Raw genomic sequence first — 15,694 nt, 5'->3', positions numbered from 1 at the left:
CACCATGTAAACGCAGGCACAATTTTGCCATTTGCCCCTGTGGGTAAATTTACCCCCAGGGGCTAAATACCCATGGGGGTAAATGTGGTGCATGTAAACAAGGCTTAAGTAAACTGTAGAGGTATTCTACATTCACCTAAGGCAATAATGTTACATGTGGATTTTCCAACTTTCAACACATATTTACAAAACTTGATATGAACAGCTTCAATTGTAGTACAATAAGATGTGCCCCACATTTCAGAACCATAGCAAAGAATGGGTGATATCATGCTATCAAATATTTTAAAAAGATCTGTACAATTAATATTACCAAGTTTCCTTTCAATGTTTTTAACAGAGAACAAAGCCTTATTTGCTTGTGGCACCAGGTAAGATTTAGCTTTAGTCCAAGCTGATTTAGGAGAGAACAAAATTCATAAGTACTTATAATAGGATACAGTATCTATGACATTTCCTGTATAAAACCATTTCTCATATGAACGCAGAGGACCACCATTTCTAAACACAATAATCTTTGTCTTCTTCAAATTGACTTTCATACCTGTCTGATCACAAAACCTTTTAAGAACATCAATCTTCCTCTGAAGCTGCACACAAATATCAGCAACAGCTGACGCATCATCAGCAAACATGAGAGAACAAAGATTGCTAATGGAAGATGAAACTGGAATACCCTGGCCACCATCTCTGTCTAAAAGACAACAAAACTTATTGATAAAAATAATAAATGTTTGTGGACTCAATACACATCCTTGACGGATGCCAATATTACAAGAGAAACTACCTGATAAGCCACTAGATGTCCTAACTGAAGCAGACAGAGAACTGTACATAGATGTTAACAACTTTAGAAATTTACCCCTTATACCAACTTCTGCAAGTGATTTTATAAGTACATCATGCCTTAAGGCATCAAAGGCTTTGGTAAAATCCACAATCAGACCATATAATCTACCCCCTTTTTTACCAATATCTTTTTAAACTAAAGACTGTAAAGAAAATATATGATCAATTGTAGAATAATCAGCTCTAAAAACAGCCTGCGATTTACTAATAATATTATGATCTTTAAACTACCACTGAAGGCGACGGTTAAGAATAGACATAAAAACCTTACATGTAGAATCTATAAGAGAAATTCCTCTGTAATTATCTGTAATTATCAACACGTGTATCACGAACTATGGTAATAACGAACAAAACTGGTCCCTGAGTTCGTTGTAACCGTGGGTTACTGTATATTACGCACACTTTGATCTTCTTTACATCACGCCAGTATCTGCCATCCTCTGTTTACTTTTCTGCTCAGGTAGATGATACCTTCCCGATCTGTGACAGCGACTAATGCTCTCACACGACATAAGATACAAATATGATCCATGTAGAAGTTATTTTTAGCTTTCCCCTATTTCTTCATTAAGCATCTGCAGGTCCTTGAGGATAAGAGGGTCACTTGGCGATAGTTGCTTTGCCCTTAGAAGGGTTGTCATTGCTTTCTCATTCTTTCCCCATCGGTAATATAACATGCCTGAAAAAAGACAAATTAGGTAAAATGAGTACAAGATGACCTTTAGAAAGCGGTCAAATGTGGCATGTTATATTTGTGAGTTCACTTTCTCAGTAAAGTATAGCTTCCAGACTACCAGTTGTCAGATTTTCATATTTGTGTAAGATCGCTGACTAGATGTGTGCCTCACTTTGAGAATGTGGTTTCAAACTCCGGATGGAATTCACATACAAGAACTGGCATTCGTTCTCCACTAAGACTCGTCACGCCGAAGAACCGGGTTCGATTCCCCACATGGGTACAATTTGTGAAGCCCATTTCTGGTGTCCCCCGAAGTGATATTGCTGGAATATTGCAAAAAAAGCGGTTTTAAAACCCAACTCACACACGAGCTTACAGGACCTTTAAAGTAAAGTGCATTCTGACTTTGCGTGCCTCTGAGAGTGTGGATTTGAATTACGAATGGGGCTCAGTTCAGATACTATTATCGGAACGTTACGTAAGATTATCAAAGTGTAATCCCAGGTATAATATATGTTAAATCATAAGTGGCTATTTCATCATAATAGGGATAGGTAAAGAGTAGATTCTTTAATAAACTATGTTACAGTCACAATACGGATGAAATATTGCTGACGTGACTTAAAACATGTCAACTCACTCACACACTGAGCATTCAGAGATACAAGTATGAAAATGCCCTACGCCTTGAACTTTACGTCAATTGCTTGTTGATATTACATAACCTCTGATGGTTACCCCATACCTAGACTGTGATGTAGAAGCGGATGCAGGTGTCTCTTAATGGCAGTCTGCAACAGGTGTTCACCTTCCTCGTACCTCTCTGCCTTCGTGTACACGCTTGCAAGATTAATCAGCAAGTCGGCTTCGTCAGGGAGAAACTTTAGAGCTTCTTTACCAACCACAATAGCACGGTCATATTTTCCTGCATAGGGAAATTTCATATTTACAAAGTGACGTAAAACAAAATCCTGATTGTCACAATTTTGCACTCACATCGTTGTGAAGGATATCCCTGGTGTTTTGGCAACGAGTACACAGTGTCAATATTAAGACAATCAAGACGGTTTTCACGTTTTCTTTGGTCAAACCCCCACCCCACCACCACCACCACCAGATGTGAACTTTCTTTTGTACGTCAGTATAATTCTCATTCAACCCAGTTCTCTTTATGCTGATGGATGAAGGTTCAGCCAGGCATACATTTGTAATATGTCAAACGGGTTTGTGGTTATGTCAATGATATTTCTACAATCTTAGTCTCTATAATATTTCACTTTGATAAAACTGAAATAAAATAAATCATTTCTGAGGTTTTTGTTTTCATTGTCAGTGGAGGATACCGGCTAATGCATCTCTTACCCAGATCCTGCAGAAGCATCACAGTGTGTTTCCAGGCCCCGGTGTATGTAGGACTGATTTGTGTAACATTCCGCCATGCCGCGATGGCCTCTGTATGGCGACCCAGGTACTTGTACTGCAACAGTCAATGTTAAGTCCATGTTTACAGGATGGAGCTCGTCTGTGGGTAAGACCTTGTCAATTAAAGCGTATATCGAAACTATGCAACTGGTGTCCCTGAAGGTAGCAAAATTACAGTAAATACCCATGGTTCCTACTATGGTGGACCTTTCTTTGTTTTCACTACACAAATGACAAATTCAGTTGCGTGCGATCTATAGCCTGTTTTTATATCTGTTTATCATTACATGCTTGTTTTGAGTCAAACTTTAGCTGTGTTTCTGTCCACAGGCGACGGGATTTTTATGGGTTACATGTACTCGTCACGATATGGCTGCATTATTACCGATGTAACGGTGAGTATTTACTCACTCACACACTAAACGTTCAACACACTGTACTTGTGATTACAAAATCCTTTTTTCAGATACATTCAAGGAAATGACATGGCGTCAACAATGATGCAATGTTTCGATGGCATCTGCTGAATCTGACGTTCTACATCTGAACAATGAGCAAAACCTTGCTACAAGGTAACAAGGGTCGCCGTAACTAAGATATCACCCTTTAACTGTATTTCAAGCCTTACGAGTATCTCCTGACAATATATATCTGTCTACTGTCTATAAGGTAACAAAAACGGCTGTATGATATCAGAATTTCTAACGTCACCAGTGTCTCTCGAACTATTTGTCGATCACGTCTTTAGCAAAAACCTGGGCCAAACTATTATAAACAGATTAGAAGTGTTAAATACATATCATGAACATCGTGGTTCATGACAGTTTCTGGTTTTCTGAGATACATGTACATGTATATTGAATGACACCATGAAAAAACAGTTAATTATATCAGACAGCTCATATTCACTCATTTATTGGTTACGATATCTACATGGTCAGACTGCTGTGCTGATGAGAGGTTGTTCACACGAAACTATAATTATCAATGTGGTGAAGTTGCTACGTTGGAGATATTTTACTATGTTTGTTGACAATGCTTTGTCGCCATTGCCGAGTGACAGGTAGAAGGTTGGGCTGCACCCTTCATGTATATGTATATGGGTATGTGTGTGTTTGTATATATGTGTCAATGTGATCCAGTATGAGTATTTGTGTGTATGCGTGCGTGCCTGAGATTTTGAGTCTCTTTGTTTGTGCATCTGTACGTCTGTGTATGAGTGGGATCGTATGTTTGTTATCGTGCGTCTTTATGATCGTGCGTCAGTGCGTATGATTATGTGTAAGTGTGTGAGTGAGTTTAGTTTCACGCCGCACTCAGCAATATTCCAGCTATGTGGCGGTGGTCTGTAAATAATCGAGTCTGGACCAGACAATCCAGTGATCAACAGCATGCACAGCGATCTACGCAATTGGGATACGATGACATGTGGCAACCAAGTCAGCGAGCCTGACCACCTGATCCCGTTAGTCGGCTCTGAGGACATGCATGAGTTACTGAAGATCAATTCTAACCCGGATCTTCACAGTGATTATGTGCGAGAGCATGTGTCTGAATGCATAGCGTATCCACTGAAATGGCATAGAAAAAATTACCAAATTGCCCAGGTTAAATAGACAGTTAGGAAACATCCTGCGGTGTCGAAGAGCCTCTAGAAAGCTTTCTTCTGCGGGCCCCAACTTCTGCAGTCCTATTCGGACGACCCCAAGGTTATGCCAGGGTTCTGAGTCGCTTGGACTGTAAATTGCAAAATTTCCAGAATATATATTTTCCTGGGGTAGTGGTGAATCACGGTGAAGCGTTGATAGGTTCAAACAGCGTTTACTGTCAACAAGAGTCTCAACAACCAGTGAGTCCATATATGAGTGATAAATAACTTGTCAGTCATTTAGGAGATACGCAAACTGTGTTGGAAAATCAGAGGCACATAACGAAATTATAATAGCTCTAAATTTGATTTAAAACCGAACGCGTTTCTTTGAGTATATCAATCATAAATACAGGGATATGAACTTTTTGTTTATTGAACATAAATAATTTTCTGGATTTCATCTTCTTTTTATTATTTGATACGTTCCGGCCCGATCATCAAGTAAAACTAATCATTAGCCTGATGATGGGACGGACCAGGCCCCGAAACGTATCAAAGAATAAAAGGAAGATGAAATCCAGAAAATTCTTCATGTTCATCAAATAGCATATTCTAAAATGCCAGACCGCCTACGTGGTGTAGTGGTTAGAGCGTCCGCCCGGAGAGCGGAAGGTCGCGGGTTCGATCCCCTACCGCGTCATATGTGTGTGATCCGTGGATCCACAGTGTGTGTGTTCAGGCTGTGCATGGGGCTGTTCCACATGTCTCAGCCACCTCTACACATTGACTGTGGGGCAATCCTTCAGTTATGTGTGCCTCCGCTCTGTAGTTTGGGGATGGGACCCACTGGGGTCGATTCTTTGTGTGTCTCTTCGGGTCCATCCTGGGTCGGTGGTCATTCTGGTCCGGTCGGTCTCGTGTCCTGGTCCCATGCTTCCACTGTGTACCAGACTGTGTTCCTCCATGCTGTCCTTCTTTCCTTTCCTTCCATGTGTGTGGTTTCGGCTCTGGGGTTGGGCCGTTTGTTCCATGTGGGGTGTCATGGTGGGATTCTGTCATGGGATCATTGTTTGTCATGTCTGTTCTCTCCCTGGGACTGTGGGATTCCTTCATCCATAGGCTCCGTTCCATTCCACATGTTCGGCTCCCTCCCTCCACTCCTTCCTCTCCACTCCTTCCTTCCTCTCCGTCTCCGTGGTGTCCTTCATCCGTTCTGTAAGTCCATGGTCCCTGAGTCTGGTGATCTACCTTCTTTGTGTTGTGATCAGCCGTTTATGTCTTTCCACACTGCGTTCGTTCTAGTGCTTGATATTCTGGGATTGTTTCTGTCCTTCGTCGGTGGGGTTTCCTGTCTCTGTGGGTCTCTCGTCACATGTGTTGATTCCATTCACCACGTCTCCACCACCTTCCATATCTCCAGTGTCTGTGCCTGTTCCTGTGTCTCCTTCCTGTCCCTCCGTCTCTCTCCTGCTCTCTTCCATGCTCTCTCCCCATGTCTCTCCTGTGTCCCTCAGGTCTTTCCTGTCCCTCCATGTCTCTCCTGTCCTTCTCCTTGTCTCTCCATGTCTCTGTCCACTCACTATACTCGTCCTTGTCTCCTCCTGTCTCTCCACTGTGTCTCTCAGATGTCTCTCCGTGTCTCTGTCCTCTCCCTGTGTCTCTCTCCATGTCATCCTGTCCTCCATGTCTCTCCTGTGTCTGTCCTTGTGTCCTGCCTCCACTCTGTGTCTTCTGTGTCTCATGTCCTGTGTGTCTCCTGTGTCTCTGTCCACTGTGTCTGTCCATGTGTGTCATCTCTCCTTGTCTCTCTCCTTCTGTCCATGCCTGTGTCTGTGTCTCTGTCCTCCACTGTGTCTCTCTGTCTCTTGTCCTGTGTCCTTCTCTGTGTCACCACTCTGCTGCTGTGTCTCAGTGTCTGTGTCTCCTGTGTCTTGTCTGTGTCTGTCTCTGTTCTGTGTCTCCTGTGTCGTGCTGTCTCCTGTGTCTCTGTCTCCATGTGTCTCTGTCTGGTCCTGTGTCTCTGTCTCTCCTTCTCTGTCCTTCTCTGTGTCTCTGTCGTCCTCTGTCGTCAGCTACACATCTCTTGGCTGTCATCACTGTCTCTGTGTGTCTCCTCTGTGATCAGCCATCTCACCCTCTGTCATCCCACGTCTCCTGATCCACTCATGATCTCCTGTGTCTCATGTCTCCCTCTGGGATCATCTCATTCCTGGTCCTGTCTTCTGTCTGATCATTCTCCTGTCATCTCATTCCTGATGCATTCCTCTGTCAGTCCTCCTCCTTCCTTCTTCCCTGTCCCTGTCCATCTCCCTGTCCCCTTCCTCCCTCTCATCCATCTTCCATGTCTATCAGCCTTCTCTGTCGATATCTCATGATCAATACACATCTCCTAATCTGTCAATCAGCTTCATTCTTGTCCTAGCTATCTCTCCTTATCCTCCTGTCCCCTCCCCTACTCTTGTATCTCGACCTTCCTCTGTCGTCCTCCCTTCTCTCTGTCTATCTCTTTCATCCCTCTATCCTCCTTCCTCCCTCCCTGTGTCCTTCTCATTACACTCCTTCAGGCCTCATCCATCTCTCCTCCCTCCTCCCTCCCTGTCCTATCCTATCTATGTCTCCTTCCCTGTCCCTGTCCTCCCCTACTCTCATCTCTCCTCCTCTCTTCCTTCCTTCTCCTTCTCTTGTCCTCCCTATCTCTCCTTCCTGTCCCTCCCTCCTTCCCTCTGTCCATCCTTCTCACCCTGTCCTTCCCTGTCCCTCCCCCACTCTTACTCCACATCTATCTCCCACTCCCCTTTCCTGTCCCTTCTCTTCCCTTCTCCTCTTATCTCTATTCCTCCTTCCCCTGTCCCTCTCCTTCCCCTCTTGTATCTCTCCATCTCCTTCCTGTCCTTCTTCCCTACTCCAGCTATCTCTACCCTCTGTTCCCTCTGTCTCCTTCCCTGTCCTACTTCCCTCTCTCTATCTCTCCTTCCCTGTCCCTTCTCTCCCCCTCTCCAGTCTCTATCTCCTTCCTCCCCTGTCCCTCTCCCCCTACTCTGTATCTCTATCCTCCTCCCTTCTGTCCCTCTTCTCCTCCTACTCTAGCATCTCTATCTCTCCTTCCCCTGTCCCTCTCCCCCACCCTCTATCTCTCCTGTCCCTTCCTTCCTGTACTCTGTCTCCCCTACTCTCCTTCCTCTATCTCTCCTCCCCCTCCCTCCTCCACTCTCTATCTCTATCCTCTCCTTCCTGTCCCTCTCTATCCACTCTCAGTTCCCTATCTCCTTCCCTGTCCCTCTCTTCCTTCCTTGCATCACTTCTATCTCCTCCTCTGTCCCTGTCCCTCTCCTTCACTCTTGTATCTCTATCTCCTCCTTCCTCCTTGTCCCCTTCTCCCTACTCTGTATCCTCTATCCTATCCTCCCCTGTCCCTAATCTCCCCATCCTTTATCTCTATCTCTCCTTCCCCTGTCCCTTCTTCCCTACTCTGTATTCTATCTCTCCTTCCCCTTGTCCCTTCTCCCTCTTTATCTCCTTCCTGTCCTTCTGTCCTCCTTCCTGTCCCTTCTCCTTTTTTGTCTATCTCTCCTGTCCCTTCCTCCTTATCTCCTTCCCTTCTTCCTGTCTCTCCTCTCCTTCCTGTCCCTTCTTCCTCTGTCTCTGTCCTCTCCTTCCCTGTCCTTCTCCTCTGTGTCCTCAATCTCTCCTTCCCTGTCCTTCTCTGTCTCTCCTTCCTTCTCCTTCTCCTCTATCTCTATCCTCTCCTTCCTGTCCATTCTCCTCTGTGTCCTCTATCTCCTTCCTGTCCCTTCTCCACTCCTGTCTATCTCCTGTCCTTCCTCCTCTGTCTTTCCTTCCTGTCCTTCTTCCTCTATCTCCTTCCTGTCCTTTCCTTTCTGTGTCTATCTCTCTCCTTCCTTCTTTCCTCTGTCCTCTATCTCCTCTTTCCTGTCCCTCTGTGTCCTCTCCTGTCCATTCTCCCTCCATCAGTCCCCTTCATTCCTTCTTTCTGTCTCCTCCACCATTCCTTGTCCTTCCTTGTCCTCATTCTCCTGTCCTTCCATTCCTTTTCCTTCTCTCCTTCCTTCTCCTCTGTCCTCCTGTCTCTCCTTCCTGTCCATTTGTCCTTTCCTCCACCTATTCCTGTCCTTCCTTTGTGTCTTTCCTGTCCTTTTCCTCCATGTCCACTGTCCACATGCCTGTCCATTCTTCCTTCATCACTATCTCCTCCATCCTGTCCTTCTTCCACCTTGTCTCTCTCCTTCCTTTCCTTGTTCTCCTGTGTCTCAGTCTCTCCTTCCATGTCCTTCCTCCTCTGTGTCTTGTCCTTGTCTCTTCCTTCTCCACCCCTTCCATCCATTCTGTCGGCTCCGCATCCTCCATACTGTCCTCCTCCTGTCCTTGTCCTTCCTCGTCCTTGTCCTTCCTCCTGGCTGTGTGTCGTCTGTGCCACATTTTCCTTGTCTGTGTCTCTTCACTTGGGCAAGTCTGTGTCTCCTTCCTTGTCCTGTGTCCTTCCTCTGTGTCCGGGTCCTTGTCCGTCCTTCCTGTCCATTCCTTGTGATCCTCCTGGATCTCCTTGTCCTGTGTCCTTCCTTCCTTCCTTGTCCTGTCCGTCCTTGTCCTTCCTCCCTCCTGTGTCTCCTTCCTGTCCTTCTCCTTTCCTCCTCTGTCTCTGTCTCCTTCCTGTTGATCTCTGTGTCTCTGTCTCATTCCTGTCCTTCTGTCCTCATTCCTTGTCCTTCCTCCTCTGGGATCTGTCTTCCTGTCCATGTTCCTCCGGTGTCTCTGTCTGTCCTGTCATTCTCCTCTGTGTCTTTCCTGTCCCTCTTTGTGTCTCTGTCTTGTCCTTCTCCTCCTGGATCTGTCCTTCTTCCTCCAGTTGTCTCTGTCTTCCTTCTCCTGTGTCCTCCTTCCTGTCCATTCTCCTCTGTCCTTCCTCCTTGTCCTTGTCCTTGTCTGTCCTTTTCCTCTGTCTCGTGTCCATTCTCCTTGTGTCTGTCCATGTGTCTGTGTCTTCCTGTGTCTCTCCTTGTCCCTTCTCTGTCTCTCTCTGTGGATCTGTCCCATGTGTCTGTGTCTGTCCTCTGTCCTTCCTGTGTCATTCCTGTCCTTCCACCTGTCCTTCTGTCCTATTTCCTTCCCCCTCCTGTCCTTCCCTTCCTTCTATCCTTCCTCTTCCTCCACCCCTGTCCTTCCTGTCCTTCTTCCTCTATCTATCTTCCCCTCCTTCTCTGTATTCCTGTCCCAATCTTCCCTCTGTATCTTCTTCACTGTCCTTCTTTCTTCACCTATCTCCATTCTTATCCATCTGTCCTTCTATTCTTCCACCTCCTTCTCTTCCACCTCTATCTACTTCTCTGTCTTCTTCCTCCTATCTATCTCCTTTCTTCCATCCTCTGTCCTTCTCTTCTTCCTCTGTGTCCACTTCTCTTCTTCCTCTCTCTGTCTATTCTTCCCCTCCTTCCTACTCTGTCTACTTCCCTGTCCTCACCTCTATCCTGTCTATTTCCCCTTTCTCTCCTCCTGTCTACTTCTCTTCTCTCTCTCTGTCTGCTTCTATTCTTCCTCTGTCTACTTCTATCTCCTTCCATCTGGGGGCTTCTTCCCCTCTGTCTTCCTTCTCTTCTTCCCTCTGTCTACTCTCTTCTTCCTCTGTCTGCTTCTTCCCCTCTGTCCTTCTATCTACTCCTCTGTCTTTTCCTATTCTTCTACTCTCTCCTACTCTTGCGTCTTCTTCCTCTTCTGTCCTTTCTGTCCCTCTCTCCTTCCTGTCTATCTCTTCTTCCTCTGTCCTTCTCTTCTTCCACTTCTCTTCTTCCTCTGTCTTCCTTCTATTCTTCCTCTGTCCATTTCTCTCCTTCCCCTCTGTCCTTTCTCTTCTTCCTCTGTCTCCTTCTATCCTCCTTCTTCCTGACCTCTGTTCCTACTGTCTCTTCTTCCACCTCTGTCCTTCCTATTCTTCCACCTCTGTCTTCCTCTTCTTCCTCTGTCTTTTCCTTCTATTCTTCCACCTCTGTCTACTACTCTTCTTCCTCCTGTCTTCCTCTGTCTCTTCCACCTCTGTCTATCTCCACTGCTTCTTCCACCATTGTCTACTTCTTCTTCCACCTCTGTCCTTCTTCTTTCTTCTGTATCTAGTCCTTCTCTGTCCTTCCTCCTGTCTATCTCTTCTTCCACCTGTCTTCTTCTTCTTCCTGTGTCTGTCTACTCATTCTTTCCCCATCCTTCTCTTCTTCCTCTTCTTCCACCTCCTGTCTACCATTCTCTTCTCTTCCCTGTCTTCTTCTCTTCTTCCTCTCTGTCCCTTCTCTTCTTCCCTCTGTCTACCTTCTTCCTTCCACCTCTATCTACTCTCTTCTTCCTCCTCTGTCCTCTGTCTCTTCTTCCTTCCTCTGTCTCCTGTCCTTCCTCTGTCTTTCTCTCTTCTTCCTCCTGTCTGTTCTTCCTTCTCCTTCTCCATCTCTGTCTACCTGTCTCTTCTCTCCTTCCCTGTCCTTCTCTCTTCCACTCTGTCTGTCTCTCCTTCCTCTGTCCTTCTCCTCTTCCTCTGTCTTCTTCTCTTCTCTTCTGTCTCACTCCTCTTCTCTTCCTCTTTCTCTTCCAGCCCTCTGTGTCTTCTCCTTCCTGTCCTTCCTCTGTCTTCTCTTCTTCCTGTCCTGTCTTCTTCCTGTCTCTCTCTTCCTCTTCTTCTCCTTCTGTCTTCTTCCTCTGTCTATCTCTCTGTTCCTGTCTGTCTTCTTCTCTGTCTCTTCCCCTGTCTCTGTCTCTTCTTCTTCCTCTGTCTTCCTTCTCTTCCTTCTCCTCTGTGTCTCTTCTCTTCTTCCTTCTGTCTCTTCTCTTTCACCTCTGTCTTCCTTCCCTTCCTTCTTCCTCTCTCTGTCCTCTCTCTCCTTCTTTCTTCACCTCTGTCTGTCTCTCCTTCCTGTCTTCTTCCTGTCTGTCTTCCTTTCTTCTTCCTGTCTTTGTCTTTGTGTCTTCCTGTCCTTCCTTCTGTCTCTCTGTCCTTCTGTCCTTCCTGCTCTGTCTCTGGTCCTTCCTGTCCTTCTCTTCCTCTGTCCTCCTTCTCTTCCTCTGTCTTCTTCTCTTCTTCCTCTCTGTCTCAGTCTTCTCTTCTTCCTCCTCTCCTTCTTCTCTGTCTGTCTTCCTCCTGTCTGTCTATCTCTTCTCTCTTCTTCCTGTCCTTCTTCCTCCTCTGTCTTCTTCCTTCTTCTGTCTCTGTCTTTGTCTTCTTCCTCTGTCTTCTCTTTTTCTTCTTCTTCTGTCTCTGTCTTCTGTCCTGTCTCTGTCTTCTTCTGTCTTCTTCTTCCCTCTGTCTGCTTCTCTTCTTCTGTCTGTCTTCTTCCTCTGTCCTTCTCTGTCTTCCTCTGTTCTTCCTGTCCTTCCTCTCTTCTTTCTGTCCTCCTGTCTACTTCTTCCTCTGTCTGTCTTCTTGTCTCCTTCCTTCCTTCTCTTCTTCCTCTGTCTGCTCTGTCCTTCCTGTCCTTCTGTCTGTCTTCCTTGTCCATTCTGTCTGCTTCTGTCCTCTGTCTGTGTCCCCAGTCTTCCTGTCTCCTTCCTCTGTCATTTCCTTGTCCTTCCTCCTTCTGTCTTCTGTCTTCCTTCTGTTCTTCCTCCTGTCTTTCCTTCTTCTTCCTCTGTCCTTCTTCCTGTCTCTTGTCTGTCCTGTGTCCTCTGTCTGTCCTCTGTCTGTCTGTCCCATCTTCTTGTGTCTCTGTCCTCTCCTCTCTGTCTTGTCTGTCCTGTGTCTTCCTGTCTGTCTGTCCATGTCTGTGTCCTCCTTCCTCTGTCTTCCTCTGTCTTCCTCTGTGTCTATCTCTTCCTGTCCTCTCTGTCTGTCTTCTTCCTCTGTCTGTCTCATTCTGTCTGTCCATTCTCTTCCTCTGTCTACATCTTCACTCCCCTCTGTCTTCTCATTCCTGTCTGTCTCCTGTCTTGATCCCTCTTCTTCCTCTCCTTCCTTGTCTCCTGTCCACCTCTGTCTTCCTCTGTCTGTCTTCTTCCTGTCTGTGTGTCTTCTGTCCTTCTCTGTGTCTTTGTCTTCTTCTGTCCTTGTCTTATCCCTGTCCTTCTGTCTTCTGTGTCCCTGTCCTTCCTGTGTCTGTTCCTCTGTCTGCCTCTGTCTTCCCTGTCTTCCTTCTATCTCTTCTCTGTCCCTTCCTGTCTTCCTTCCTCCTGTCTCCACTCTCTGTGTTCTTCCTTCTGTCTCCATGTGGTCTGGTCCACTGTCCCAGTCAGTCTTCTTCCTCTGTCCTTCTCTTCTTCCTCTGTCTTCTTCTTCCTCTGTCTACTTCTATTCTTCACCCTCCTGTCTACTTCTTCCCTTCTGTCTCTTCCACTTCTTCTTCCACCTCTGTCATTTCTATCCACCTCTGTCTACATTTCTTATCCCTCTGTCTACTTCTTCTTCAACCTCCTGTCTACTTCTCTTCTTCCACCTCTGTCTACTTCTTCTTCCTCTGTCTACTCTCTTCTTCCCTCCTGTCTTCTCCTTCTTCCTCTGTCCTTCTGATTCTTTCTTTTCTATTCTGGTCCTCTTTCTTCCCATCCTTCTTCCTCTATCCTTTCCTTCCTGTCCCTTCTCTTCTTCCTTCCACCTCTTCCTTCTTCCATCTTCCTCTTCTCTCCTCTGTCCTTCTTCTTCTTCCTCTCCTTCTCCTTTCTCTCTCTCCTTCTCTTCTTCCATCCATCATCCTCCTATCCTTCCACCTCTGTCTTCCTTCCTGTCCTTCTTCCATCCACTTTCTCTGTTCCTTCCATTCTTCTCTCCTTCTCTTCTCTCCACCTCTGTCCATCTCTTCTTCCACCTCTGTCTCTCCTTCTCTTCTTCCTCTGTCCTTCCACCTATTTCTTCCTGTCCTCTTCTCCCTATCTTCCTGTCTCTTCTTCTTCCTGTCCCTCTCTTCCACCTCTTTCTTTTCTCCTCTGTCCTTCCTCTGTCCTTCTATCACCTCTGTCTTTCTCTTCTTCCCTCTGTCTTTCCTTATTCTCTTCTCTCCTTCCTCTGTCTATCTCTTCTTCTGTCTGTCTATTTCCTCCCTGTCCACCTCTGTCCTTCTCTATCTCTTCTTCCCTGTCTATTCTTCCTTTCCTTCTCTATCTTTCCTTCTTCTCTTCTTCCTCTGTCTGCTTCCTCTTCCTTCCCCTGTCCTTCTATCCTCTTCCTCTGTCTTTCCTTCCTGTCCTTCTTCCTCTGTCTCCTTCTCATTCTTTCCTTCTTCCTGTCTCTTCTTCTCCTGTCTCCTTCCTTTTCTTCTTCCTCTGTCTATTTCTTCCTTCCTTCCAGTCCCTTCTCTTCTTCCTCCATCTGTCCTTCTATTCCTTCCTCTCTATCTTCCTCTTCTTGTCCCTATGTCCTCTCTTTCTTCCACCTCTTCTTCTTCCACCTCTGTCTTCTGTTCTTCCTCTGTCTTCTGTTCTTCCTTCCTTTGTCCTCTTCTCTCCTTGTCTTCCTTCTTCCACACTCTGTCTGTCTTCCTTCCTGTCCTTCTCCTTGTCTGTCTCAGTCTGTCTTCCTGTCCTTCTTTTTGTCTTCTCTGTCTGTCCTTCTCTGTCCTTCCTGTCTGTGTCTGTCCTCTCCTTCCTGTCCTTGTCTCTCTGATTTCTTCCATCTCTGTCTCATTCCTGGGGTCCTTCCTCTGTCCTTCCTGTCCTCTTGTCTTCTGTGTCTCTCCTGTCTGTGTCTGTCTGTCTGTCTGTGTCTCTTTCTTCCTCTGTCTTCTTCTTCCTCTTGTCTGTCTCTCACTCTTCCTGTCTGTTCTCTTCTTCCATGTCTCTGTCTCCTTCCTGTCCTCTTCATTCTTCGTCTTGTCTCTTTCTGTCACTGTCCTCCTCCTCCTGTCCTTCCTGTCCCTGTGTCTCTCCTTCCTGTCTCCTTCTCTCTGTCTGATCCTTCCTGTCTTGTCCTTCTCTGTCTCCGTCTGTTCTGTCCTCTCTTTCTCTCTGTTCCTGTCTCTTCCACTGTCCTGTCTTCCTCCCTTCTGTCCACTGTCCTTCTCCTTGTCTCATGTCTTCCTTGTCTCCTCTCCTCTGTCCTCCTTCTGTCTTGTCTTCCTGGGTCTGTATCTCTTCTGTTCCTGTCCTTCTGTCTCCAGTGTCTGTCACCATTCCTCTGTGTGTCCATTTCCTTCTCTTTCTTCCTCTTCGTTCCTGTCCTTCTCCCTCACTCTGTCTGTCTTCTATTCCTGTCCTTCCTGGTCTGTCTGCCACTCTCTGTCCTGATGTCTTCATCTGTCTCTCCTGTGTCCTGTCTGTCTCCTTCCTGTCCATTTTCCTATCCTGTCTCCTTCCTCTCGTTATTTCCTTCCTCCTTCCACCTGTCCTCCTGTCCTCATTCCTGTCCTCCTTCCTCCTTGTCACTGTCTCATTCCTGTCCTTCCTTGTCTCTGTCTCATCCTATTTCCTCCATTGTGTGTCTGTCTCCTTCCTCCTCCTATGTCCTTCCACTGGGTCCACTCCTCTGTCTCCTTCCTTGGTGTGTCCTGGGTCACTGTCTCCTTCCTCCTCTCCTTGTTCCTCTGTCTCCACGTCTGTCCTGGGATCCTTCCTGTCTCAGTCCATTCCACTGTTCTGTCCTCCTTCCTGTCGTCTCCTTCCTGTCTCCTCTGTCTGTGTCTCCGTCTCTGGTCCATACCACTTCTGTCTCCTTCGTTGTCTGTCATGCCTCTTTCTGTCTCTTTCCTACCGGTCCACTATACCACTTTCTTCTATGTCTCCTTCCACCACTGGGTCCTTCTATGTCTGTCCTGTCTTCTGTCTCATTCCTGTCCCTCTGTCTGTCTGTCTCGGTCTCGTCTCCTTCCTGTCCATTCTTCCTGTGTGTCTCTGTCCTGTCCTTCTTCCTTTGTCTCCTCCTTCCTTGTCCTTGTCTGTGTCTGTCTGTCTCCCTCTCTGTCCTTCTCCCTGTGTCTGTCTTCCTGTCCTTCTCCTCTGTCCTTCATTCCTGTCCTTGTCTGTCTGTTCCTCTGTCTCGTTCCTGTCCATTCTCCCTGTGTCAGTCATTCTCCTCTGTCTCTGTCTGGATCCTCTGTCTGTCCATTCTTCCTCTGTCCTCTGTCTCATTCCTGTCCTTCCTTGTGTCTGTCCTTCTCCCTCTGGGTCTCTGTCTTCCTCCGGTGTCATTTCCTGTCCATTCTCCTTGGTGATCTGTCATTCCATGTGTGATGCGT

General features: G+C 46.5%; 4 protein-coding genes across 4 annotated transcripts; all 4 read right to left on the bottom strand.

The window, feature by feature from the left end:
• Nucleotides 1-462: 462 nt before the first annotated feature.
• LOC124272591 (protein O-mannosyl-transferase TMTC4-like) lies at nucleotides 463-5,752 on the bottom strand. Its single transcript, XM_046707793.1, has 5 exons — nucleotides 5,681-5,752; nucleotides 4,549-4,725; nucleotides 2,894-3,008; nucleotides 2,277-2,456; nucleotides 463-1,531 (listed from the first exon to the last, which is right to left on the bottom strand). Exons 1-5 carry the CDS (start codon nucleotides 5,750-5,752, stop codon nucleotides 1,398-1,400), a joined length of 678 nt encoding a protein of 225 aa, XP_046563749.1. The 3' UTR covers nucleotides 463-1,397.
• Nucleotides 5,753-9,878: 4,126 nt separating this feature from the next.
• Nucleotides 9,879-11,921, bottom strand: LOC124272590 (trichohyalin-like; the record flags this gene model as incomplete). The annotated part of the gene is given in 4 exon segments (XM_046707792.1): nucleotides 9,879-10,010; nucleotides 10,105-10,432; nucleotides 10,789-11,345; nucleotides 11,433-11,921. Coding segments are annotated over 4 exon segments (1,506 nt in total), but the record flags the coding sequence as incomplete, so codon positions are not given.
• A 13-nt stretch (nucleotides 11,922-11,934) lies between these two features.
• Nucleotides 11,935-13,074, bottom strand: LOC124272589 (U1 small nuclear ribonucleoprotein 70 kDa-like). The gene is made up of 3 exons (XM_046707790.1): nucleotides 12,951-13,074; nucleotides 12,712-12,898; nucleotides 11,935-12,601 (listed from the first exon to the last, which is right to left on the bottom strand). The coding sequence occupies exons 1-3, from the start codon at nucleotides 13,072-13,074 to the stop codon at nucleotides 11,935-11,937; spliced, it is 978 nt and encodes a 325-aa protein (XP_046563746.1).
• Nucleotides 13,075-13,215: 141 nt separating this feature from the next.
• Nucleotides 13,216-14,795, bottom strand: LOC124272588 (RNA-binding protein 25-like). Its single transcript, XM_046707789.1, has 4 exons — nucleotides 14,631-14,795; nucleotides 13,898-14,524; nucleotides 13,574-13,791; nucleotides 13,216-13,462 (listed from the first exon to the last, which is right to left on the bottom strand). The coding sequence occupies exons 1-4, from the start codon at nucleotides 14,793-14,795 to the stop codon at nucleotides 13,216-13,218; spliced, it is 1,257 nt and encodes a 418-aa protein (XP_046563745.1).
• Nucleotides 14,796-15,694: the final 899 nt, after the last annotated feature.

Source organism: Haliotis rubra, unplaced genomic scaffold (genome assembly GCF_003918875.1).
Source record: "Haliotis rubra isolate DU_JTF1 unplaced genomic scaffold, ASM391887v1 Scf1707, whole genome shotgun sequence".
NCBI classification, from domain to species: Eukaryota; Metazoa; Mollusca; class Gastropoda; order Lepetellida; family Haliotidae; genus Haliotis; species Haliotis rubra.
This window is presented reverse-complemented; position numbering and strand designations above follow the sequence as displayed.

Coding starts and splice junctions, on each gene's coding strand:
- LOC124272591 (XM_046707793.1), bottom strand. CDS start 5,752: ATGAAGGACACCACGGAGACGGAGAGGAAGGAAGGAGTGGAGAGGAAG. Junction 3,009..4,548: donor TATTTAACCTGGGCAATTTG/GTAATTTTTTCT, acceptor TGACTGTTGCAG/TACAAGTACCTGGGTCGCCA. Junction 2,457..2,893: donor GATGCTTCTGCAGGATCTGG/GTAAGAGATGCA, acceptor TTCCCTATGCAG/GAAAATATGACCGTGCTATT.
- LOC124272589 (XM_046707790.1), bottom strand. CDS start 13,074: ATGGGAAGAAAGAGGACCAGAATAGAAAAGAAAGAATCAGAAGGACAG. Junction 12,899..12,950: donor ACAGAGGTGGAAGAAGAGAA/GTAGACAGGAGG, acceptor AAATGTAGACAG/AGGTGGATAGAAATGACAGA. Junction 12,602..12,711: donor CAGAAGGAAGAACACAGAGA/GTGGAGACAGGA, acceptor GGGACACAGAAG/ACAGAAGGACAGGGATAAGA.
- LOC124272588 (XM_046707789.1), bottom strand. CDS start 14,795: ATGGACAGGAAGGAGACAGACAGGACACAGGAGAGACAGATGAAGACA. Junction 14,525..14,630: donor AATGGACACACAGAGGAATG/GTGACAGACACT, acceptor ACATGAGACAAG/GAGAAGGACAGTGGACAGAA. Junction 13,792..13,897: donor CAGAGGTGGAAGAAGAAGAG/GTGGAAGAAAGA, acceptor AGGAAGAAATAG/ACAGAGGAAGAAGAAAAGGA.